This window comes from Manis pentadactyla, chromosome 14, assembly GCF_030020395.1.
Source record: "Manis pentadactyla isolate mManPen7 chromosome 14, mManPen7.hap1, whole genome shotgun sequence".
Taxonomy (NCBI): Eukaryota; Metazoa; Chordata; class Mammalia; order Pholidota; family Manidae; genus Manis; species Manis pentadactyla.
In genome coordinates this window covers 70,007,247-70,031,606 of record NC_080032.1, presented here as the reverse complement: position 1 = coordinate 70,031,606, position 24,360 = coordinate 70,007,247, and the positions used below count along the sequence as shown (strand labels likewise).

The following is a 24,360-nucleotide window of genomic DNA, read 5'->3' as shown; positions in this document are numbered from 1 at the left end:
TGTTTTCAAAATAAATAGTGGGCACGGGCGCCCACGCTGGCTTAGCCTGCAGTCACGTCAGGGGAATCAAGGCTAGGAGCGATGGTGACTTTTTCCTTTAAGAAAAAAGCATGGTGAAGGCTTTCTGTGCGCTCTCGTCCGCGGGTCCCAGCCTGGGCTGGGCGAGGCTGCGGGGCAGGGCCGGCCGGAGGGGGGTGGAAGTTAGGACACCGACCTGAGGAGTTCAGATCGTTGGGTCGGCTCTCGGCCTCGGAGCTCTGCTCACTGCCCATGGTGCCGGCAGCGATGGCAGCGGAGGAACAGCGGAACGGCGGGCACCGCTCCCGCGGCGGGGCGACAGGGCAGGGGGCCGGGGATACGGATGCTACACTGAGTCTGGGCGCCGCGGCGGAGCCGGGAGTGGAGCTGGCGCGCCCAGCCCACGCGAGGGAGCGGGCGCCCGGGAACCGGGAGGCCCTATTTGGGAAAAGGACACGCGAGGAGGCGCGGCGCAGCGGCACGCTGGTCGCCTGCCTTCTTTGGGGGAACCGAACGAAAAGGGGCGGGCGACGCCCGGCATCAGCCGCGCCTGCGGCCTGCGGGCGGCGCCGCTCTCACTCACTGGTTCGAGCGCCGCAGGTTCGCTCCTTCCGGAACGCGGATTGGCGGCGGCGGCAGCACGGCCGTCAGTTCCGGGTTAGTCGGCCCCGCCCCCCGGCGCGAAGGCGGGCCGGGGCACTGACGCTGGCGACAGAGGCGACCGCCCCAAAGGGTAAGCCTTTTCCCGCTGTAATTTTGCGTCACCTTTAAGCATCACCCACACATTAGGCACTTTATCTTTAGAACTTCACAAAATGGGGAAGGGGTGGAGTTGGTGTGTGTGTGTGTGTGTGTGTTGGGTTTTGGGTTTTTTTGGTTTTCTTTCATTGAGCTATAATTGACACATAATAGTTTCAGGGATAAAACCTAATAACTTGATATTTATGTATACTGCGAAATTGAAAACCTTGTTTTACAGATGGAGACACGTACTAGGTAGATAGGATTGGAATTGCCAACTCTCTGGATGCCAAGCTCCTGTTTCAGTTCCATATAGTTTGACAGAGAAGGACCATACAAGAAGTACTACGTGTTGAAGGAAGGAGCTGGAAATGAGAGGAAGACATAAAAAGTGCTAGTTCACGTGTTAGGGTGTGTGCATCTTCAAAGGAAAGTGAATGCCCCTGTATTCTAGGCACTTTCTCCGGACCCTGGCAACTATCCACAAGCCATTCTGAAACTAGCAAAGGTGAGGACAGAATACAAGAAAAGCAAAATGGAAACTGCCAGTCACGCAGGACAAAAACAGATCTTACAGTGCAGTGCCATCAAGGAGCTGGTTGACCCTGGGGTTCTTCAAACTTGGCAATTCAGTTTAAATTGTTAAACAAAATTTGAAGCAAGGTTCAGATATATACGTATATTTGTATATATGAGGTTTTATATACATACCTATGTAGATAATCTCAGAATGAGTGTCAGATTCACTAAATGATTAAGCCACTTCCACTCTGCTATATTTTAGACTTTCCCCTATTTGTACCTTCTTTAATTTTCACGAGGACCCTGAGGTCCACAAACAAGTAACTCCTTGCAGTCATCAGGCAGTAAGTGGTAAAACTAGGATTTAGACTGTCTAATTTCAAACCTTGTGCTTTTCCCTCTACTTGTTATTACAACACTGTGAGAAAAGTGCAAATGAATGTAAATTCAGTATTCTGTGAGAATATATTGGTAGAACTAAAAACTGCCTGAGAGATCAAGTAGGCTCCTAGGAGGTGGTGTTTGACTATAGACTTGAGGCTTACATAAACCAGCAGGCTGATAGGACTGGGAAGTGCCCCCTAAACAATGTGACCGTTCCCTCCTGCAAAGCCTGGGCCTCCTCTACATGATCTGCTCTCATTGGGGGTTAGGCAAGAGAAGAGGGTAAATGGGGGAGTATAACTCATATTCTGGCTCTTGTTCCCCCTCTTCTACATCAAAGTATATTTATCTTTATATCAAAGTATATTTATATACTTTGTATATCAAAGTATATTTATATATCAAAGTATATTTATACTTATGTGATTATATTTTTTATGCTTCCCATTGGAGGAACATTTCATTTTAAAGGGATATTCTGTTCATCAAATGAAGAATGGACAAATACATTGCCCTGTTTTCTCCTGGCCTGCAAAGTTTCTGCTGAGAAATATGCTCATCATCTTATGGGGGTTTCCTTGTATGAGAGAAATTTTTTTCTTGCCGCTTTTAAAATTCTGTATTTGATTTTAGACAGTTTTATTATAATGTGTATTGAAGAAGATCATTTTGGGATTTGGGTTTTTTTTTAATTGAAGTATAGTAGATTTACAATATATTGGTTTTCAAGTATACAATGTAGTGATTCAAGTTATCTACATTATTATTTTTTCTACACTCTTATGAGGGTTTCACATGAACAACATTGTGGTTACAACATTCACCCATATTATCAAGTCCCCCCCCACACCCCATGGCAGTCACTGTCCATCAGCATAGTATGATGCTATAGAGTCACTACTTATCTTCTCTGTGCTATACTGCCTTCTTGGTGACCTACCTATATTATATGTGCTAATTATAATGCCCCTTAATCCCCTTCTCCCTCCCTCCCCAACACCTTCCTTTTGGTAACCACTAGACCCTTCTTGGAGTCTGTGAGTCTGTTGCTGTTTTGTTCCTTCAGTTTTGCATTGTTGTTATACTCCACAAATGAGTGAAATCATTTACTACCTGTCTTTCTCCGACTGGTGTACTTCACTGAGCATAATACTTCCTACCTCAATCCATGTTGTTGCAAATGATAGTATTTGTTTTCTTCTTATGGCTGAATAATAGTCCATTATGTATATGTACCACATATCTTTCTCCATTCCTCTACTGGTAGACGGTAAGGTTGCTTCCATATTTTGGCTATTGCAAATTGTGCTGCAGTAAACATAGAGGTGCACGTGTCTTTTTGAATCAGGGATCTTGTTTTCTTTGGCTAAATTCCTAGGAGTTGAGTTGCAGAGTAAATGTTATTTCTATTTTTAGTTTTTTGAGGAACCTCCATATTGCTTTCCACAATGGTTGAACTAATTTACATTCCCACCAGCAACGTCAGAAGGTTCCCCTTTCTCCACATCCTCACTAGCATTTATTGTTCCTTGTCTTTTGGATGTTGGCCATACCAACAGGTGTGAGGTGGTATCTCATTGTGGTCTTAATTTGCATTTCCCTGATAATTAGCGATGTGAGCCTCTTTTCATGGGCCTGTTGGTCATCTGAATTTCTTCTTTGGAGAAGTGCCTGTTCAGATCCTCTGCCCATTTATTAATCGGGTTATTTGCTTTTTGGGTATTGAGGCATGTGAGCTTATATATTTTGGATATTAACCCCTTGTCGGATATGTCATTTACAAATATATTCTCCCATAATCTAGGATGCCTTTTTGTTCTGGTGATGGTGTACTTTGCTGTACAGAAGATTTTTAGATTGATGTAGTCCCATTTGTTTATTTTTGCTTTTGTTTCCCTTGCCCAAGGAGATGTGTTCAGGATAAAGTTGCTCGTGTTTATATTCAAGAGATTTTTGCTTATGTTTTCTTCTATGAGTTTTAAGGTTTCATGACTTACATTCAGGTCTTTGATCCATTTCGAGTTTCCTTTTGTGTATGGAGTTAGACAATAATCCAATTTCATTCTCTTGCTTGTAACTGTCCAGTTTTGCCAACACCATTTGTTGAAGAGGCTGTCATTTCCGCATTGTATTATACATGGCTCCTTTATTGTATATTAATTGACCATATATGGTTTGGTTTATATCTGGGCTCTCTATTCTGTTCCATTGATCTATGGGTCTGTTCTTGTGCCACTACCAAATTGTTTTGAATACTGTGGCTTTGTAGTAGAGCTTGAAGTTGGGGAGTGTAATCCCTACAGCTTTATTCTTCCTTCTCAGGATTGCTTTGGCTATCTGGGGTCTTTTGTGGTTCCATATGAATTTTAGAACTATTTGTTCTAGTTCATTGAAGAATGCTGTTGGTATTTTGATAAGGATTGCATTGAATCTATAGATTGCTTTAGGCAGGATGGCCATTTTGACAATATTAATTCTTCCCATCCATGAGCACAGAATGTATTTCCATTTATTGTTGTCTTCTTTAATTTCTCTCGTGAGTGTCTTACAGTTTTCAGGCTATACGTCTTTCATCTCCTTGTTTAGGTTTATCCCTAGGTATTTTATTCTTTTTGATGCAATTGTAAGTAGAATTGTTTTCCTGATTTCTCTTTCTGCTAGTTCATCATTAGTATATAGGAATGCAACAGATTTCTATGTATTAATTTTGTATGCTGCAACTTTGCTGAATTCCGATATTAGATCTAGTAGTTTTGGGGTGGATTCTTTAGGGTTCAATATGTATAATATCATGTCTTCTGCAAACAGTGACAGTTAAACTTCTTTTTTTACCAATCTGGATGCCTTTTAGTTCTTTGTGTTGGTCTGATTGCCATGGCTAGGACCTCCAGTACTATGTTGAATAAAAGTGGGGAGAGTGGGAATCTTTGTCTTGTTCCCGATCTTAAAGGAAAAGCTTTCATCTTTTTGCTCTTAAGTAAATTGTTGGCTGTGGGTTTGTCATTTATGGCCTTTGTTATATTGAGGTACTTGCCCTCTATACCCATTTTTTGAGAGTTTTTATTCTAAATGGATGTTGAATTTTGTCAAATGCTTTTTCAGCATCTATGGAGATAATTGTGTGATTTTCATCTTTCCTTTTGTTGATGTTGTGGTTGATGTTGATGGATTTTCAATTATTGTATTATCCTTGCATCCCTGGAATAAATACCTCTTGGTAATGATGTATGATCTTTTTGATGTATGTTTGAATTGGTTTGCTAATATTTTGTTGAATATTTTTGCATCTATGTTCATCAGGGATATTGGTCTGTAATTTTCTTTTTTGTGGTGTCTTTGCCTGGTTTTGGTATTAGAGTGATGCTTGCCTCATAGAATGAGTTTGGAAGTATTCCCTCCTGTTTTACTTTCTGGAAAACTTTAAGGAAAATGGAATGTTAGGTCTTCTCTAAATGTTTGATAAAATTCAGCGGTGAAGCCATCTGATCCAGGCGTTCTGTTCTTAGTTTTTTTGATTACCAATTCAGTTTCATGGCTGGTAATTGGTCTGTTCAGATTTTGTATTTCTTCCTGGGTCAGTCTTGGAATGTTGTATTTTTCTAGAAAATTGTCCATTTCTTCTAGGTTATCCAGTTTGTTAGCATATAATTTTTCATAGTATGCTCTCATAATTCTCCATATTTTTGTGGTGTCAGTAATGATTTTTCCTTTCTCATTTCTGATTCTGTTTATGTGTGTAGACTCTAGTCTGGCTAAGGGTTTATCTATTTTGTTATTCTCTCAAAGAACCAGCTCCTGCTTTCATGGATTCTTTCTATTGTTTTATTCTTTTCCATTTTATTTATTTCTGCTCTGATCTTTATTATGTCCCTCTTTCTACTGACTTTGGGCCTAATTTGTTCTTTTTCTAGTTTTATTAATTGTCTGTTTAGATTGTTCATTTGGGATTGTTTTTCTTTCTTGAGGTAAGCCTGCATTGCAATATAGTTTCCTCTTAGTATGACCTTCACTGCGTCCCACAGACTTTTGGGGTGTTGAGTTGTTGTCATTTGTAGGGGCCGGCCTACGGCCGAGGCTGAGTCCCACTATGGCTGAACACCGCCTTTCCACTCTAGTTGACCAATGCCCTAAGACGGCGCCCGCTTAATGGGCGCCACCCTGCCTGGTTAGGTGGCATTAGCATAAGGAAGTTGCTCCTATAGGCTTGCCCCATGCTTCCGCACTCGTGCTCAACTCATGCAGAAGGCATGCTACCAATCAGCTTAAAGGTCACGCATGATCTTGATCACCATAGGCCAGCTTCCTTTATATAAGGCATAAGCAGGAAAGAGAAGCACTCTCGCACTCACTCACTCTCCCACTCTCTCAATCTCTGTCTCCCTCTCTCCCCTCACTCTTCTTCTCATTCGCTCCCCCCGGCTGTTGCTTCTTCTCACTCACCTTCTCCCGGCCTTCTGAGCAACAATAAACAACTGAAGTGAACCAGGTCTGTGTACGTATCGCTGTCGTCACCGCCACAAGGGGCGAACGCGGTAGTCATTTGTCTCCATATATTGCTGGATCTCTGTTTTTATTAGGTCATTGATCCATTGATTATTTAGGAGCATGTTTTTAAGCCTCTGTGTGTTTGTGGGCTTTTTTGTTTTCTTTGCATAATTTATTTCTAGTTTCATACCTTTGTGATCTGGGAAGCTTGTTGGCACAATTTCAATCCTTCTGAATTTACTGAGGCTTTTTTTATGGCCCAGTATGTGACATATTCTGGAAAATGTTCCATGTGCACTTGAAAAGAGTGTGTATCCTGCTTCTTTTGGGTCGAGTGCTCTGTAGATGTCTGTTAGGTCATCTGTTCTAATGTGTTGTTCATTGCCTCGGTCTTCTTACTTATTTTCTGTCTGGTTGATCTGTCCTTTGGAGTGAGTGGAGTGTTGAAGTCTCCTAAAAATGAATGCATTGCATTCTATCTCCCACTTCAATTCTGTATTTATTTTACATATGTAGGTGCTCCTGTGTTGGGTACAGAGATATTTATAATGGTTATATCCTCTTGTTGGACTGACCCCTTTATCATTATGTAATGTCCTTCTTTGTCTCTTGTGACTTTCTTTGTTTTGAAGTCTATTTTGTCTGATGCAATTACAGCAACTTCTGCTTTTTTCTCCCTATTATTTGCATGAAATATATTTTTCCATCCCTTCACTTTTAATCTGTGTATATCTTTAGGTTTGAAGTGAGTCTCTTGTAAGCAGCATATAAATGGATCTTGTTTTTTTAATCCATTCTGTAACTCTATGTATTTTGTTTGGTGCATTTAGTCCACTTACATTTAGGGTGATTATCAATCGATATGTACTTATTGCCATTGGAGGCTTTGGATTTGAGGTTACCAAAGGTTCAAGGGAAGCTTCCTTTCTATCTGACAGTCTAACTTAACTCACTTATTATGCTATGCTATTTCAAACACAATCTAAAGGTTCTTTCATTTTCTCACTTATTCTTCTTCCTCTTTCACTCTCTATATATTAGGTGTCATATGCTGCACTCTTTGTGCATCCCTTGACTAACTTTGTGAGTATTTAATTTTGCATTTGCTTAGTAATTAATTTGTCTACTTCCTTTACTGTGGTTTTATTTTCTCTGGTCACAGCTATTTAGCCTTAGGGGCACTTCCATATATAGCAGTCCCTTTAAAATACACTGTAGAGATGGTTTGTGGGAGGTAAATTTCCTCAACTTTTGCTTATCTGGAAATTGTTTAATATCTGCTTCAAATTTAAATGATAATCTTGCCAGGTGGAATAGTGTTGGATCAAGACCCTTCTGTTTCATTGCATTAAATAGATCATGCCCCTCCTTCTGGCCTATGAGGTTTCTGCTGAGAAGTCTAATGATAGCCTGATGGGCTTTCCTTTGTACGTGATCTTTTTTTCTCTCTCTGGCTGCTTAGTACTCTGTCCTTGTCCTTGATTTTACCATTTTAATTATTATATGTCTTGGTGTTATCTTCCTAGGGTCTCTTGTGTTGGGAGATCTCTGCACTTCCATGACCTGAGAGACTGTTTCCTTCCTCAGACAAGGGAAGTTTTCAGCAATTATTTCCTCAAAGAAACACTCTACCCCTTTTTCTCTCTTCTTCTTCTTCTAGTACCCCTATAATGCAAATATTGTTCTGTTAGTATTGTTTGCACAGTTCTCTTATTATTCTTTCATTCCTAGAGATCCTTTTTTCTCTCTGTGCTTCAGCTTCTTTAGTTTTCCTAATTTTATTTCATTTACCATCTCCTCTACCTCATCTAATCTACTTTTAAATCCATTGTATGTTTCATTTCAGATACTATATCTTTCAGTTTCTATCTCTTTCTTAAAGTCTTCCCTGATATCTTGAATACTTTTCTGTAGCTCTGTGAGCATGTTTATGATTTCTATTTTGAAATCTTTATCAAGAAGATTGGTGATTTCAGTTTCACTTAGTCCTCTTTCTGGTGTTTGTTGGATTCATGTTTGTACAAAATTTTTTTGCTGTTTCATATTTCTAATGATTCCTATGGAATAATAACTGCATAGGTGGCACCCTCTAGTGCCCAGAAGTTCTATTCTCTGGAGCTGCCCAGCATCTGGAGAGATGGCGAGGGTCGCAGGCACATGTGCTGGTGTCTGCTGGGTGGAAAGAAATCTTTCCTACTCTCCAGCTGCAGTGCCTGCCTCCACTTCCATGTTCGGTGGGCCAGACATGCAGGAAGGAGCCTCTGCACTCACCCCCTGTAGCTGCTGTAAGTGGGGCCACCCTGCAGCTGGCCTGGCATGATGGCAGGGGCATCAGTTGTGTGGGACCAGTGCCTGCTGGGAGGAAGGAGTGGCAGGCTGTGTATCACAGTGGGGGGCCTTGGTGCTGTGTTGCTAGCCAAGGAGATGGAGTGGCTGAAGCACCTGAAAGTTCCCAACCTGTTGGACTGAATGTGCTGGGATGATTTTGTCCACCTGTCCTTTCTCCTGAGCAGCAAGCTCTGTGTAATCCTTGCCCCTTTAGCACCCCTCTTAGTGTTGGGAAGTTCCTGCCTTTCAAAGTTCCTGCCTTTCTTTTGTCCCTGAGCCGCTGGTGTGGATACCTGTTCTCCACAAGCTGCTGGAATCTCAGTCTCTCTGAGTATTCTGCCTGTTTTTGCTTTCCAACCCCATTAATCTCCAGAGCACTATGTGTGGGTTCATGCTCCCAGAGCAGATCTCCAGGGCTGGGTGTTTAGCAGTCCTGGGCTTCTACTCCCTCCCTAGGCTGTTTCTCTTCCTCCAGCCTGTGAGCTGGGGTTGGGGGAGGGCTTGGGTCCCACCAGATGAGGTTTTGGGAGGAGGTTTCTATCTTACTTCTCATGCCACCATCTTTCCCCTCCACTCTCAGTTATCTACATTATTAAATATTCACCCCAACTAGTTGTTACTGTCAACGTAGAAATATATTGCAGTATTATTGACTATTTCTCTATGCTAGACTTTCATCCCCTTGACTAATTTATACTACAGTTGAGATTTTGTGCCTCTTTATCCCTCCTTCACCTATTTCATCCACTGCCCCCAACCCCTTTCCCATGGTAACCACCAGTCACTTCTTAGTGTCTATGAGTCTGTTGCTGTTTTATTCATTTGTTTTCTTTTGGTTTTTGTTTTTTAGATTCCACATAAAAGCAAAATCACTTATTGCATTCTATTTCCCCCTTTAATTCTGTTAGTATTTGTTTCACATATTTAGGTGCTCCTGTATTGGGTGCATAGATATTTATAATGGTTATATCCTCTTGTTGGACTGACCCCTTTATCATTGTGTAATGTCCTTCTTTGTCGTGTTACTTTCTTTGTTTTGAAATCTATTTTGTGTGATGCAAGTACTGCAACTCCTGCTTTTTCTCTCCCTGTTATTTGCATGAAATATTTTTTTACATCCCTTCACTTTTACTCTGTGTATGTCTTTGGTACTTGCCTTTCTTTTCCTGGCTTATTTCATTTAGCATAATATCCTCTAGGTCCATCCATATTGTTGCAAGTGACAAGATTGAAAACCATTTGGGGTTGACCTATTAGCTCCATAAACTTGGTACCCAAATTTCTCCCTAGGGAATGTTCTCAGCCATTATTTCTTTAAATAAGCTTTCTACCTCCTTTCTCCCTTTTAAGCTTTCCATCTCTTCATTGAACTTTTCATTTTTTCCTGTATTGTTTTCCTGATATGATTAAACTGTGTTCTCTTATTGCTTTCTGGGCATCTTTAGAATAATTATTTTGAATTCTTTGTGGGGCCATTCCTAGATTTCCATTTCTTTGGAACTAGTTACTGGAAGTTTATTGTGTTCCTTTGCTAGAGTCATGTTTCCCTGATTCTTCATGATCCCTGTAGCTTTGCATAGGTGTCTGCACATTTGAAGAAGCAATCACTTCCTCCAGGCTTTATGGACTGACTTCAGAGGGAAAGATTTTCATGTGTGGGTGGGGGCATGCTGGAGCATTCTGTGACCCTGGGTCTTGTGGTACAGGGCACCAACTATCAGGGCATATAGTGGTTCTGGTCCCCGGGAGGAGGGCATGATGTCTCCTTGACTCAGGCCATTGGGATACATAACTCTGACAACCATGTTGTCTTTGGTGAGCACAGCACGGGTTCCACAGTGCCTGCAAGGGCTATTGTGGTCCTCAATGGTGCCTCCAGGTCCAGCAGCTTGGGACCTGGGTTGGCAACAGTGATGGCAAGGGCTGATGGTGTGTGCACATGGCTGCAGAGGGCTAGCTGTAGATGCCTATGTAGTGGCAGGGGCCAGGTGCAGACACACATGGAGTTGTGGGGATCATGGCAGGCAGCCAGGGCCAGTGCCAACTAAATGCTCATTGGTATGCAAGGACCCTGTGTCAGTATGCACTACCATGGCTGCTGGGTTTTGCCACAGGCATGAAGTAGTGGAGGCCAGTGACAGGAGTAGGGCCAGGAGCATGCAAGTGCCCAGCTAGTGGGGCACTGCAGGTGCATGCAGTGGTGCAGGCCAGTGACAGGAGACAGGGCCCAATTCAGGGCCACAAATAGCTGCTGTGACCCTGACTGTCAGTGTTCTCTCCTGTCCCCTGCACAGTCCTCACCCCACCCTATCCCCTACATGTGTACTGCAGTGGAGGTCAGTGACTGGTGTCACGCAGGCGGAGTGCACTTGCACAGCTGAAGGTGGCTAACCCGGAGCATGCACACACAATGGAGATCAGCCACAGGAGGCTAGGTGGGCATTTTGCACTTGTGCAGCTGCAGAGGCCTGGGCTGGCTGCCACTGTGATTCCTAGGCTCCAGGTTGGGTCGGGGGAGTAGGGTCAGTAGCAGCAGGGTCTCAGTGAATGTGAATTCCTGTGAGGCAAAAGCTGGTGAGATCTACCATGGGTCTGTAGGTGTCTTCACTGGCTAAAACTGCTGGGTTTGGCTGCAGAGTAGGTCACTATGAATGACGATTGCACCCATTGCATAGCTGCTTTTGGTAGCTACTGCTTTTCTATCTTGTTCTTAGCTATCTCTGTATGTCTCAGCTTTGCCAGTCTGGATTGGGTGAAGCAGGACCTTTGTGTCCAAAGGCTAGAGAAGGGGCTCTCCCTGCTCTTCCTTCCTGGAAAGGGGAACTCTTCCTAGCTGGGGAGTTCCCTCTTGGTGCTGAGCAGTGCTGGCTCAGGGGATGGGATGATGCAACCCAAATGAAGTTGTCTTCCTTCTCCTGTGTACAGCTATTCTCAGGTTTTTGTTCTACTGTGTTGCTGAAGTTTCATAAGTGGACCATAGAGCTCTCCCAGAGCTGTTTTTGTTCATGGATAGCTGTCTAATTGTCGATCTTTGTTGGGGACTGGAGGTTGAGGTCTCCTACATTGCCATTTCTTTTATTGAATGGATAAATAAAATGTGTTATATCTATATAACAGAATATTATTTGCCCTGCAGAGAGATGAAGTACTAATACATACTGCCACATGGATAAATCTTGAAAACATTATGGTATGTGAAAGGAGCCCATCATGAAAGACCACATACTGTAGATTCCATGTTATGAAATGTCCAGAAGAGGCACTGTAAAGATAGAAATAGATCACTTGTTGCCTAAAGCTAAGGAGGAGGTGGTGGATGGAGGGGAAATGGGGAATCACTCTTAATGGATGTGGAGGTTTCTTTCTGGGGGTGATGAAAATGTTCTAAAATTTATTGTGGTGATGGTTGTACAACTCTGTAACTATATTAAAAACCACTGAATTGTACATTTTAAATAAGTGAATTATATGATATGTGAATTACACCTCAATAAAGCTATTATTCATAAAGGTATTTATCAGAAGATAAAATACTTTCATTCATTGACTCAACATTTATCAGTGGCCTAAAATATGTCAGACACTTGCTAGAGGCTAGGGATAAAAGATCCATTAAGACCTTGTTCCTATCGTTAGGAAGCTTATAGTCTGGTGGCAACAAAATTAAATAGGCATTTATAATACCAGGATTCTTCCAGAGAGGCTTTAGAGGTAGGAGACATGTGGGATTGATGCCGTTTACCCTTATCATCACTTCCACATGAAACCTATGTTGCCTATATATGCAATAACTAATAATCAAACAGTCTTTTCAAGTTTATAAAGCACTCATATATATTGGCCTGTATGATCTGTCTATAATGTAAATAACATTTTCCTAATTTTACATAGAAGATAAGGGGTTTATTCTTGATTACACAGCTAATAAATGAGAAAAACAATATACAGGTTTTCTAAAACTCATTATGCCTCTGTCCACTCCAGACCAGCTCCTACTCCCATGTCTTTACATTGCCTGGCATCCACCCACCCAGTCTCCCAAACCAGAAATCTGTTTACTTTTTCCACCGCATACAGCCAGTCACCAAGTCTGGAGAGCCTCTCTAATTGCAGTTTTATCTCTATGCCCTTTTCAGGGCCTCCTGACTTTTTCCATATCTTGGAAAATAGAAGGCCTCTGGCTTCACCTCTTGCAACCCATCCTACATGTGTGTGGGTAAAAACTGCAGTATTTCCAGAATCTCTTGCCTGGCCTTAAGGCATCTCCATATCTGTAGGTGTTTCCAGGGCTTGGAGAGAAGTAGTCTATCTCCTATCATTACGTGATTATAAGGTGGAGTAGGGAGCGAGGGCATATCTGGACCAGAGAGGTTTGTTAGGGTCTTTTTGCAGCTGGGTCACAAGAGACACAGGTGAACAGAAGTAGACAACTGCTTGTAAGTAATAAATGAGTTTCTCCCACTTTATTTCTCCCTTTGATTTCAGCTTCAAAAGTTATTTGCCCTGGCCTAGGAACATATTTTCCCCCTGGAGTGCCTGGGTGGCTGGCAGAATTTTCTATAGTATTAATCAGGCCTCTGAATCTGTCACTGCCCTGTAAAAACCTTCAGTAACTCCCCATGACTTCAGAATTAAGTTTAAAAGTTCAGCACATGAGAACCTTCTTGCTCTGACTACAGCCTCTCTCTCTCTATTCCTCTATGTACACAGGCAAACTTTGAGCCAGTTAGGATGAAATCTCCAGAATAGTCATGCTGTTTCCTCTGTCTGGAATTCTCTGCCTTTTTCTCTCTGTCTGCCTAACTGAACGTCATCCTTCAAGATTTAACTTACTGTTGAAAACTTAAGCCCATACAAAAACCTGCACATATTTATGGCAGTTTTTTATTCATAATTGCCAAAACTTGGAAGCAATTTAGATGTCCTTCAGTAGGTGAATGGATAAACAAACCCTGGTATATCCAGATAACAGAATATTATTAAGTGTTAAAAAGAAGTGATCTATAAAGCTATGAAAAGACACAGAAGAATCTTAAATGTGTATTACTAAGTGAAAGAAGGCAATCTGAAAAGGCCACATGCTCTATGATTCCAGCTATTTGACATTCTGGAAAAGACAAAACTATGGAGATGAAAAGATCAGTGGTTGCCAGGGTTGGGGTATGGGAGAGGGATGAATAGGCTGAGCACAGAGATTTTTAGGGCAATGAAAATATTTTGTGTGATTGCATAATGATAGACATGTCTACGATTTATATGTTTGTCCAAACTCATGTAATATAAAACACTGAGTGACTGTAAGGTAAACTGTAGACTTTGGGTAATTATGATGTATCAATATAGGCTTATCAGCTAGAACAAAGGTACCTCTCTGGTGGGGGTTGTTGATAATGGGGAAAGCTATGCATGTGTGGGGGCAAGGGTTGTGTAGGAAATCTCTATATCATCTTTTCAATTTTACTCTGAACCTAAACTGCTCTTAAAAAAAAAATTGAATTTTATGTACCTCCTCCCAGAAGTCTAGATTATATGTCCCTCTTCTGAGCTTCCTTAGTTAGCATCTTCTATATAATATTTACTGTTTACACACAACTGATTTACTTGTCTGTCTTCTCTACTAACTATAAGCATTTTGAAGGTAGATCCTGTGCCTTAGCGATTTTTACTTTCCACTGCAGGAGATTAATAGATGTTTTTCTGAATAAAATAGTATCTCTTTAAATCTGCCTCTACATAAATGGGACTTCTAAGTATCAGGAGAAGAGGGTCACAAATTTCTTCAGACAATGAAGTGACAATAGATATAATTTCAAATTTAAACACCCAGGTCATATCAATAGAAAATTTGTCTTTATTGTTTTCATCAATGTCCTCTTGAAAAAATAATATGTCACTCTAACAGTTATAGGTTCGTTGTATCAAAACCCTGAATCTGAAGTTTCTAAGTGAAGAGTAGGTCTACTTAGTGCCCAGGGTGGACTACCATGGGAAGGGAGGCTAAAAGAATGTGACCTGTCTATACCCTGGACCCTTAAGTATAGCATCTGCAGAGGTAAAGTATAGCATCTGCAGAGGTAAAATATATTGTGTGCAAGAATCTGGTTACATCAGTGAAATTACTCCAATGAAAAATTACTCTGGAGTTCCCTTTACTTTGGTAACTCTTTAAAACCTAGTATTTGCAACATTACTGTAATTCACGAGTAGGTCATCCTCTGGATAGAACTAGTTGAGTTAGTTTTACACAGTGGACCATTGTTCATAGGCATTCTCTGTCAACATGTGCCTCCTGTAGCTATGGGTTAAAACTAGGATGTAGCTTTTGGCTTTATCAGGCCTAGAAAAATAATCTACAATCGGAAAGAGCTTTCAAACGGACCAAGGTGGGGAGACTGTCAAAGGTTAGAACACCGGGCAAGATTAGTGTTGGTGGTTGCGTAATGTTGCCTTTGTTTGCTGTATATGGGGTGGGGGCAGAGCCAGTGCTGATTTAGAAACACACTTCGACAACCTACACCCTACTAGTTCTTTTCTATTCCTTCAATCAACAAATGCATTTTAATTAAATATTTACTGAGTACCTACTAGTACCAGGTGCTACCCTAAATGTTAGGGATATAATTTTAATAAGACACCATTGTTTTCATCATTATTCTCCATACCTGGGAACGATGAATCTTGGGGAATTCCAATTGCCTTCCCTGAAGCTTGACCTGCACGTGTTTAACTCAAGAATTGCCAACTCTGAGGACCCAACATGCCGCGAAGAATGGGAAGAGGATTCTCATAACCAGGCCCCAGATGGAAAGCGCAGTAAACTCCTCACCGTGGAGAAACTGCGCTCAGCACTTGCTGGGGAGGCGAACAGTCGAGGACCCCGGGGGTGTGAGGCAGATCTCACCGTGCACACATGTGTCGGGTTTGGCTTTCATCGCGTGTGTTTGAGCGCGCTCCGGCCCCCGGGCAGCGGGAGGCGCAGCCGCAGACGTCGGGCACCCACGCGGGTCGCGCCCACGCCCCGGTAGGCCCACCAACTCTCTCCCGGGCCTCCGCCGTCGCTGGGCACCTGCAGCCTCCGCGGGGAGGGGCTCGCGACTCTCGCAGGTGCCCAGGGAACCGCGCACGAAGTTGCTAGGAAGCAGCTCCGGGTTGCAGGGCAGGAACGAGCCCTTCCCCTCGGCAAACTTTCTGCCGCTGCAACGGAAGCAGGAACTTGCAAACCACAAAACCCGCCGGGCAGGCGGGACCCGCGGGGCATCCCCTACCAGTCTCGCCGGGACCCTCGAGCCCGTCGCCCCGCCTGCCGCCGAGCGCATCGGAGCTGTCTTCGCACGGAAGCGCAACAGGGGGCCCCGGGGCTTCTCGCTGCCAGGTAGATGGGTGTCCCCGCCTTCCCTCCAGGCCGGCCGCAGGCAGCGTCGCCACCTGCCTCTTGAGAGAGCGGGCCCCCGACCTTCCCGCGGCGAGGCCGCCCATCCGGGAGCACGCGGAGGCCCGGGCTGGGGCGCAGGGGGCTGACCAGATTCTTGGGAGCGCGCAGGGGGTGTCCAGGAGGCCAGAGTGCCTGTCATCGAAGGCTCTGGCCCGGCGTCCTTGTCAGGAGGGGCAGAATGGTTTAGTGAGCGACATAAACTTACTCAAAGGAGGGGACTCTTTCCCGTTTTATCTTGCATGATTTGTTTCCTGTATTCAGTATTGAATTTGCTGATTGTCTAATACTCTGCAGGGTGTGTGTGTGTGTGTGTGTGTGTGTACACAATTATAAACATCTTGATAAATTAGCTTAAATTTATGCTGTGAGTAAAATGATTTTCTGTATTTGACACAGTTGTGTACAAATTCATTTTAGTGACTATACTAAGTAGATATTAAAGTTCAGGTGCCTCCTCTCCCTCCTCCCCATATGCTTTTCCCTTTCAACAGGATTCAACCTGACTTTGGGCTTTTAAGGCCTAAATGACACTGGATTCGAAGAATCAGTTTAGCTAATAATTGTTGAGTCTCTCTAAAGACATAAACTCTTCAGTACTTCTTGTCTTGACGTCCAGGCTCAATAAAAACACAACTCCTGCCTGGTCCTTTTTGCAGTTCTGGGTTCATTGCAAGAGCTTGAGGAACAATTCTGTCAGAATCCATTCAAAGTAAAGTTTGACTTGGTTCTTCTTTTTTATTCCTGTTTGGTTTTCTTTAGGACTGGAAAAGAGACTTGAAAAACTGTGGCAGCCTTAAGAAGGGAGCTTGCGCCAGTATTCTTAACCCTGGAGTCCATGGATGATATTCAGAGAGTCTGTGAACTTCAGTGGGAAAATATATTAGTTTACTAACCTCTAACTTAGGTTAGGGAATTTTCTAAGCATTTCTATTAAGAGGCATGTACGCAAAAGCCATAGTAGAGTCAGAGGTAGCTGTGATTTGCCACCAGTAGAAATCACAGTATTTTCATATATTACTTATTGCACATATCTCAAAATATCATTTGTGTTCAACATGACTTCAAACTGATGGCAGTTATTAGATGTACTACTTGTTATTTAATAGGTTCATAAAGAAGCACATGGATCACACAATTGTTCTCTTTTAACTGAAAACAGGGATAATGGATCTATCTCATTAGGGTTCTTGTGAAGATTAAATGACAGGATGTTGGTAAAGTGCGTAGATAAAGACTGCCATGCCAGAAACAAACGTTACTTATTATTTTACTGGTTACAAAAGTTGGACATAACAGCATGGAAGATACTAGCTTTGTGTTCTTTTACTGTATATCATATACCATATACCTTATATATATGATACTATGTTGTTTTTTACTAAAGTCTATCTGTTTATATTAGGGATCACTCTTTGTGTTGTACAGTTCTATGGGTTTTAACAAATGTAATAGCATGTATACACTATTACACTATCATAGTGTCACTATGCTAAAAATCCCCTCTACCTGTTCATCCCCCACCTCACCACCCCGCCACCTCCTGGCTCACTGATGTTCTTACTGTCAATGTAGTTTTGCCTTTTCCAGAATGTCATATAGTTGGAATCTTACATTTCAGACTGGCTTCTTTAACTTAACAAGAGGTAATTACAATTCCTCTGTGTCTTTTTGTGGCCTGTAGTTCATTGTATTTTTTAAAATATTTTTTAATTGAAGTATCATTGATATACAATCTTTCATTGGTTTCAAATATACAACAGTGGTTCAACAGTTACCCATATTATTAAATCTTCACTCCCACCCCAGTGCAGTTACTGTCTGTCAACATAGAAAGATGTTACAGAATCGTTGGCTATATTCTCCATGCTGTACTACTATCCCCATGACCAACTTATGATTGAGAATTTTTGTGCCCCTTTATCCCCTTCACCCTCCCCACTCACCTACCCCAACCCCTCCTGTATGGTAACCACTAGTCATTTATCAGTGTCTATAAATCTACTGCTATTTTTTTGGTAATTATTTTGCTTTGTTTTTATATTCCACAAACAAGGTAAATCATATGGTATTTGTCTTTTACCACCTGGCTTATTTCACTGAGCATAATACCCCTAGGTCCATCCACGTTGTTGCAAATGGCAGGATTATTTTTATGGCTGAGTAATATTCCATTATGTATATGTACGGCATATTCTTTATCCATTCATCTATTGAGGGACACTTTGGTTGTTTCCATATCTTGGCTATTGTAAATAATGTGGCAATAAATATAGGGGTGCATGTATCTTTCTTTTAAATTAAGGTATCATTGATATCCAGTCTTATGAAGATTTCACATGAGCAACACTGTGGTTTCAACATTCACCCATACCATCAAGTCCCCCCCACACCCCATTGCAATCACTGTCCATCAGTGTAGTAAGATGCTATAGAGTCATTACTTGTCTTCTCCATGCTATACTGCCTTCCCGTGACCTACATATATTATGTGTGCTAATTATAATGCCCTTAATCCCCTCCTCCCTCCCTCCTCAGCCCCTTCCCTTTGGTAATCGCTAGTCTCTTTTTGTAGTCTGTGAGTCTGCTGCTGTTTTGTTCCTTCAGTTTTGCTTTGTTGTTATACCTCACAAATGAGTGAAATTATCTGGTACTTGTCTTTCTCCACCTGGCTTATTTCACTGAGTATAATACCCTCTAACTCCATCCATGTTGTTGCAAATGGTAAGATTTGTTTCCTTTTTTACAGCTGCATACTATTCCGCTATGTATACGTACCACATCTTTATCCATTCATCTACTGATGGCCACTTAGGTTGCTTCCATATCTTGGCTGTTGTAAGTAATGTGGCATAAACATAGAGGTGCATATATCTTTTTGAATCAAGGATTTTGTTTTCTTCAGATAAATTCCTAGAAGTGGAATTCCTAGGTCAAATGTTATTTCTGTTTTTACTTTTTTGAGGAACCTCCATACTGGTTTCCACAGTGGTTGTACCAATTTAAATTCCCACTAACAGTGTAGGAAGGTTCCCTTTTCTCCACATCCTCACCAACAGTTGTTATTTCTCGTGTTTTGGATAGTGACCATTCTAACTGGTATGAGGTATTATTGTGGTTTTGATTTGCATTTCCCTGATGATTGGGAATGTGGAGCATCTTTTCATATGCCTGTTGGCCATCTGTATTTCTTTGGAGAAATGTCTGTTCAGGTCCTCCACCCATTTTTTAATCAGGTTATTTGTTTTTTTGGTGTTGAGGGCTCATTGTTTTTTTATTGCTGAATAATATTCTGTTATATGGTTGTAGCACATTTTGTTTATCTCTTTACCTATTGTGGGTTATATTAGCTGCTTTCTGTTTTAGGCAATTATGAATAAAGTTACTATAAACATTTGTATGCAGGTTTTTGTCAGGAATTGGTATTGTCAGTTTTTTGGACTTTAGCCATCCTAAAGGTGTGTAGTGGTATTTCATTATTGCTTTAATTTGCAGCTCCCTAAAGACAGTAATGTTGAGCACGTTTTCATATGCTTATTTGTCATCTGTATATCTTCCATGGTGAGATGTCTGTTCAGATCTTTAGCCCATTTTTAATTGAGTGGTTTGCTTTCCAGTTATTAAGATTTAAGAGTTTGTATATTTTAGCTACTAGTCCTTTATCAGATATGTATTTTGCAAATATCTCCTTCAAATCTGTGGCTTGTATATTCCCTCTCTTGCACAGAGCAGAAGTCTTAAAATTTTAATTTTTAAGTTTTAAATTTTAGTGAAATCCTACCTATCATGTTTTTTTTTCTTTCCTGGATGGTGTTTTTGGTGCTGTATCTAAAAACTAATTTCCTAATCAGTGTTCATGAGATTTTTTTCCTTTGTTATATTTTAGGAGTTTTATAGTTCTGCACTTTGTGTTTGGATCTATGATCCATTTTTTTTTTTTTTTTTTTTTATTGAAGGGTAGTTGACACACAGTATTACATTACATTAGTTTCAGGTGTACAACACAGTGATTCAGCATTTATATACATGATAATTCTAGGTACCAGCTATCACCATACCAAGTTGCTACAATATTTTGACTATATTCCTTATGCTATACATTACATCCCGGTTACTTATTTATTTTACAATTGGAAGTGTGTTTATATATATATATATATATATATATGTATATATATATATATATACATATATATATATTTTGTGTGTGTGTGTGTGTGTGTGAGGGCATCTCTCATATTTATTGATCAAATAGTTGTTAACAACAATAAATTTCTGTATAGGGGGGTCAATACTCAATGCACAATCATTAATCCACCCCAAGCCTAATTTTCGTCAGTCTCCAATCTTCTGATGCATAACGAACAAATTCTTACATGGAGTACAAATTCTTACATAGTGAATAAGTTACATGGTGAACAGTGCAAGGGCAGTCATCACAGAAGCTTTCGGTTTTGTTCATGCATTATGAACTATAAACAGTCAGTTCAAATATGAATATTCATTTGATTTTTAAACTTGATTTATATGTGGATACCACATTTCTCTATTATTATAATTTTTAATAAAATGCTGAAGTGGTAGGTAGATACGAGATAAAGGTAGAAAACAGAGTTTAGTGTTGTAAGAGAGCAAATGTAGATGATCAGGTGTGTGCCTGTAGACTATGTGTTAATCCGAGCTAGACGAGGGCAATAAACATCCATGTATGCAGAAGATTTCTCTCAGAACATGAGGGGGGAGGTTCTAAGCCTCACCTCTGCTGCTCCCCATTTTCTCACCAGATGGCCCCCTGCGACTGTGCCTGTCTTAGGTTGTTCCTCCCTTGAGGAATCTTACCCGTCTCTGGCTAACCAGTCATCTTCCGGGGCCATACAGGGAAATGTTAAGTTGGTAAGTGAGAGAGAAGCCTTATTGTTTGAAAAGGTTAGCTTTTTACTTCTTTGCATATTTATGCCCTGTGGCTTCTATGCCCAGCATTTGTCTTGAGGTATCTTTACCACTTGGAAGAATTATGATACTCGGTAAATTCGACATGTGGCACGAGTTCTATTTAAAGGTTGTGATTAGGTAGGAAGAAGAAAAGCTATAGAAGTAGCAAGCAGAAGAAAACCTGGGAAGATTGATTATTTCTTTGACATATCTTCTTGTAGAGTAACTTCAGCATGGATAGGTTTTAAACTACTAATTAAATTGTGCACACACATTAACATAATAGGAATATAGTTACATAACCAAAGCATACCTGTAATTACCAGCCATCTCCAGTGAAACCAAGAAAACCAGTTAGGCAACTTAGGCATTTGTGAAAACTTATCTATGATATGGTGGATATTGTCCAACTGAACTTGAACAGTCTGAGAGAATTCAGATAAATTAGAACAACCCATTCCTGGGGACTGTTCACATCCCATATGTTCTTTTAACAGTAAATAGTCTGTGGTTGTAAGATTTTGGAGTGCTACAATTTGCACTTCTCTTAATTCTTGGTTGAGTTCCAACAGTATAGATCCAGTCAAATTTGTTGTTTTACTGTATGCACAGGCCAGCTTAGATATCTCCTTCCTCATTCCCATGGCAAGTCCAGGAACTGGTGGGATGAGTGCATCTACACCTGTGGCAGTGCGTGGATCTTTGTTGGGGTTTTTTTTTTTTTTTTTTTTTTTGCTGATCATCTTCTGTCATGAGTCTTCCCGAGAGTGCTGATGTTGGAAGTTCTTTTTCATATCGTATCTTAGTTCATTTTCGGGGTAGCCACATTAGGCTTTGATCCTCTGTATAAACACAAACAGACCCTTTGCCTACACTTTTATATGCCCTTTATATCATTGTGTAGAATTCACTGGAGGTCACCACACAGGAACTGCTTTTTTTTTTTTTTATCATTAATCTACACTTACATGACGAATACTTTGTTTACTAGGCTCTCCCCTATACCAGGTCCCCCCTATATACTCCTTTACAGTCACTGTCCATCAGTGTAGCAACCTGTTGTAGAATCACTACTTGTCTTCTCTGTGTTGTATAGCCCTCCCCTTTCTCCCACCCCGCTATGGATGCTAATCTTAATACCCCTCTTTTTCTCCCCCCACTTATCCCTCCCTACCCACCCATCCTCCCCAGTCCCTTTCCCTTTGGTACCTGTTAGTCCATTCTTGAGTTCTGTGATTCTGCTGCTGTTTTGTTCCTTCAGTTTTTCCTTTGTTCTTATATTCCACAGATGAGTGTGGTATTTCTCTTTCTCTGCTTGGCTTGTTTCACTGAGCATAATACCCTCCAGCTCCATCCATGTTGCTGCAAATGGTTGGATTTGCCCTTTTCTTATGGCTGAGTAGTATTCCATTGTGTATATGTACCACATCTTCTTTATCCATTCATCTATTGATGGACATTTAGGTTGCTTCCAATTCTTGGCTATTGCAAATAGTGCTGCGATAAACATAGGGGTACATTGGTCTTTCTCATACTTGATTGCTGCATTCTTAGGGTAAATTCCTAGGAGTGCAATTCCTGGGTCAAATGGTATGTCTGTTTTGAGCATTTTGATGTACCTCCATACTGCTTTCCACAATGGTTGAACAAGTTTACATTCCCACCAGCAGTGTAGGAGGGTTCCCCTTTCTCCACAGCCTCGCCAACATTTGTTGTTGTTTGTCTTTTGGATGGCAGCCATCCTTACTGGTGTGAGGTGATACCTCATTGTAGTTTTAATTTGCATTTCTCTGATAATTAGCGATGTGGAGCATCTTTTCATGTGTCTGTTGGCCATCTGTATTTCTTTTTTGGAGAACCGTCTGTTCAGTTCCTTTGCCCATTTTTTAATTGGGTTATTTGTTTTTTGTTTGTTGAGGCGTGTGAGCTCTTTATATATTCTGGACATCAAGCCTTTATCGGATGTGTCATTTTCAAATATATTCTCCCATACCGTAGGGTTCCTTTTTGTTCTATTGATGGTGTCTTTTGCTGTACAGAAGCTTTTCAGTTTAATATAGTCCCACTTGTTCATTTTTGCTGTTGTTTTCCTTGCCCCGGGGAGATATGTTCAAGAAGAGGTCACTCATGTTTATGTCTAAGAGGTTTTTGCCTGTGTTTTCTTCCAAGAGTTTAATGGTTTCGTGACTTACATTCAGGTCTTTGATCCATTTTGAGTTTACTTTTGTATATGGGGTTAGACAATGGTCCAGTTTCATTCTCCTACATGTAGCTGTCCAGTTTTGCCAGCACCATCTGTTGAAGAGACTGTCATTTCGCCATTGTATGTCCATGGCTCCTTTATCAAATATTAATTGACCATATATGTCTGGGTTAATGTCTGGATTGTCTAGTCTGTTCCATTGGTCTGTGGCTCTGTTCTTGTGCCAGCTATGATCCATTTTGAGTTAATCTTTGTGAAGGGTGGACGATCTGTGTCTAGGTTTTTTTTTTTGGCATGTCTGGTTATTCCAGCACCATTGTTGAAGAGACTGTCCTTTCTCCATTGTATTCCCTTTGCTCCTTTGTCAAAGTTCAATTGACTATATTTGTGTGGGTCTGTTTCTGGTCTTACTATTCTTTTCCATGGTTTTCTTTGTCTATTCTTTTTCAAGTACCACACAGTCTTCATTGCTATAGCTTATAGTAAGTCTTGGTGTTGGGTACTGTCAGTTCTCCAACTTTGTTCTTCAGTATTGTATTGGCTATTCTGGGCCTTTTTTCATTTCCAGGTAAACTGTAAAATCAGTTTGTTGAGATTCAGAAAATAACTTGCTGGGATTTTAATTGGGATTGCATTGAATCTTTAGATCAAATTGGGAAGAACTGACATCTTGACATTGTTCATGAACATGGAATATCTCTCCATTTATTTAGGTCTTTGGTATCTTTCATCAGAACTTTACAGGCACATTTTTGATAATTACATTTCAGTATAACTGGCTTCATTTGTAATCCTATACATTTCATTTTTGCATTTTAAAGCATGTCTCTCAGAAGAGATCCTAAGTTTTACCAGACTACCATAAGGATCATGACAGGGAAAAAAAAAAAAGATTACAGAAACAGTATTTGGCTGTATGCTGTCATTCAGGAAACAATTTGAATTCTGGAATGTGGAGGTGAGTGGGTAAGGATAATTTCTGCTTTTGCCTTCCAGTTTAACATTTATTTTTCCTAGGAGAACCAGTTTCCCAGTGGAGTTGGCATTATACATAGTGTGACTCTTGTGTTTTTAGGGATGTCGAAAAGAATATGTGTCCCTAAGACTCAACTGAACCAGAATATTCCTGCTACTGACTGGCTAATTCCTAGAATTACATCATTAGTTACCTGCCTCTGGTTTGATGCTTAAGGAGAGGCAGCACCAAGAAAGGCAGCCTTAGTTTCCTTATCTACAGAATGAGGAAAATAATAGCTTTTTTGCAGAGCTGACATAAGGATTAAATAGGACAATATATGTAAATTTCATGGCACATTGC

At 41.0% G+C, this 24,360-nt stretch overlaps 2 protein-coding genes across 4 annotated transcripts in view; one reads left to right on the top strand and one right to left on the bottom strand.

Annotated features, from left to right (window-relative positions):
- Positions 1-690, bottom strand: part of BORCS5 (BLOC-1 related complex subunit 5) — an 85,534-nt gene extending 84,844 nt beyond the window's left edge. Inside the window, exon 1 of one of the 2 annotated variants that reach the window (XM_036909670.2) lies at positions 602-690. In XM_036909670.2, coding sequence (XP_036765565.1) covers position 602 — 1 coding nt within the window. In that variant the 5' untranslated portion in view covers positions 603-690. The other variant, XM_036909649.2, reaches the window with a different exon arrangement.
- Positions 691-708: 18 nt separating this feature from the next.
- The window catches only part of MANSC1 (MANSC domain containing 1), a 36,103-nt gene continuing 12,451 nt past the window's right edge, over positions 709-24,360 (top strand). Inside the window, exon 1 of one of the 2 annotated variants that reach the window (XM_036909618.2) lies at positions 709-751. The gene's annotated coding sequence lies outside the window, so the exon portion shown is untranslated. Of the gene's footprint in view, positions 752-15,659; positions 15,851-24,360 lie in introns of those variants that run through there. The other variant, XM_036909611.2, reaches the window with a different exon arrangement.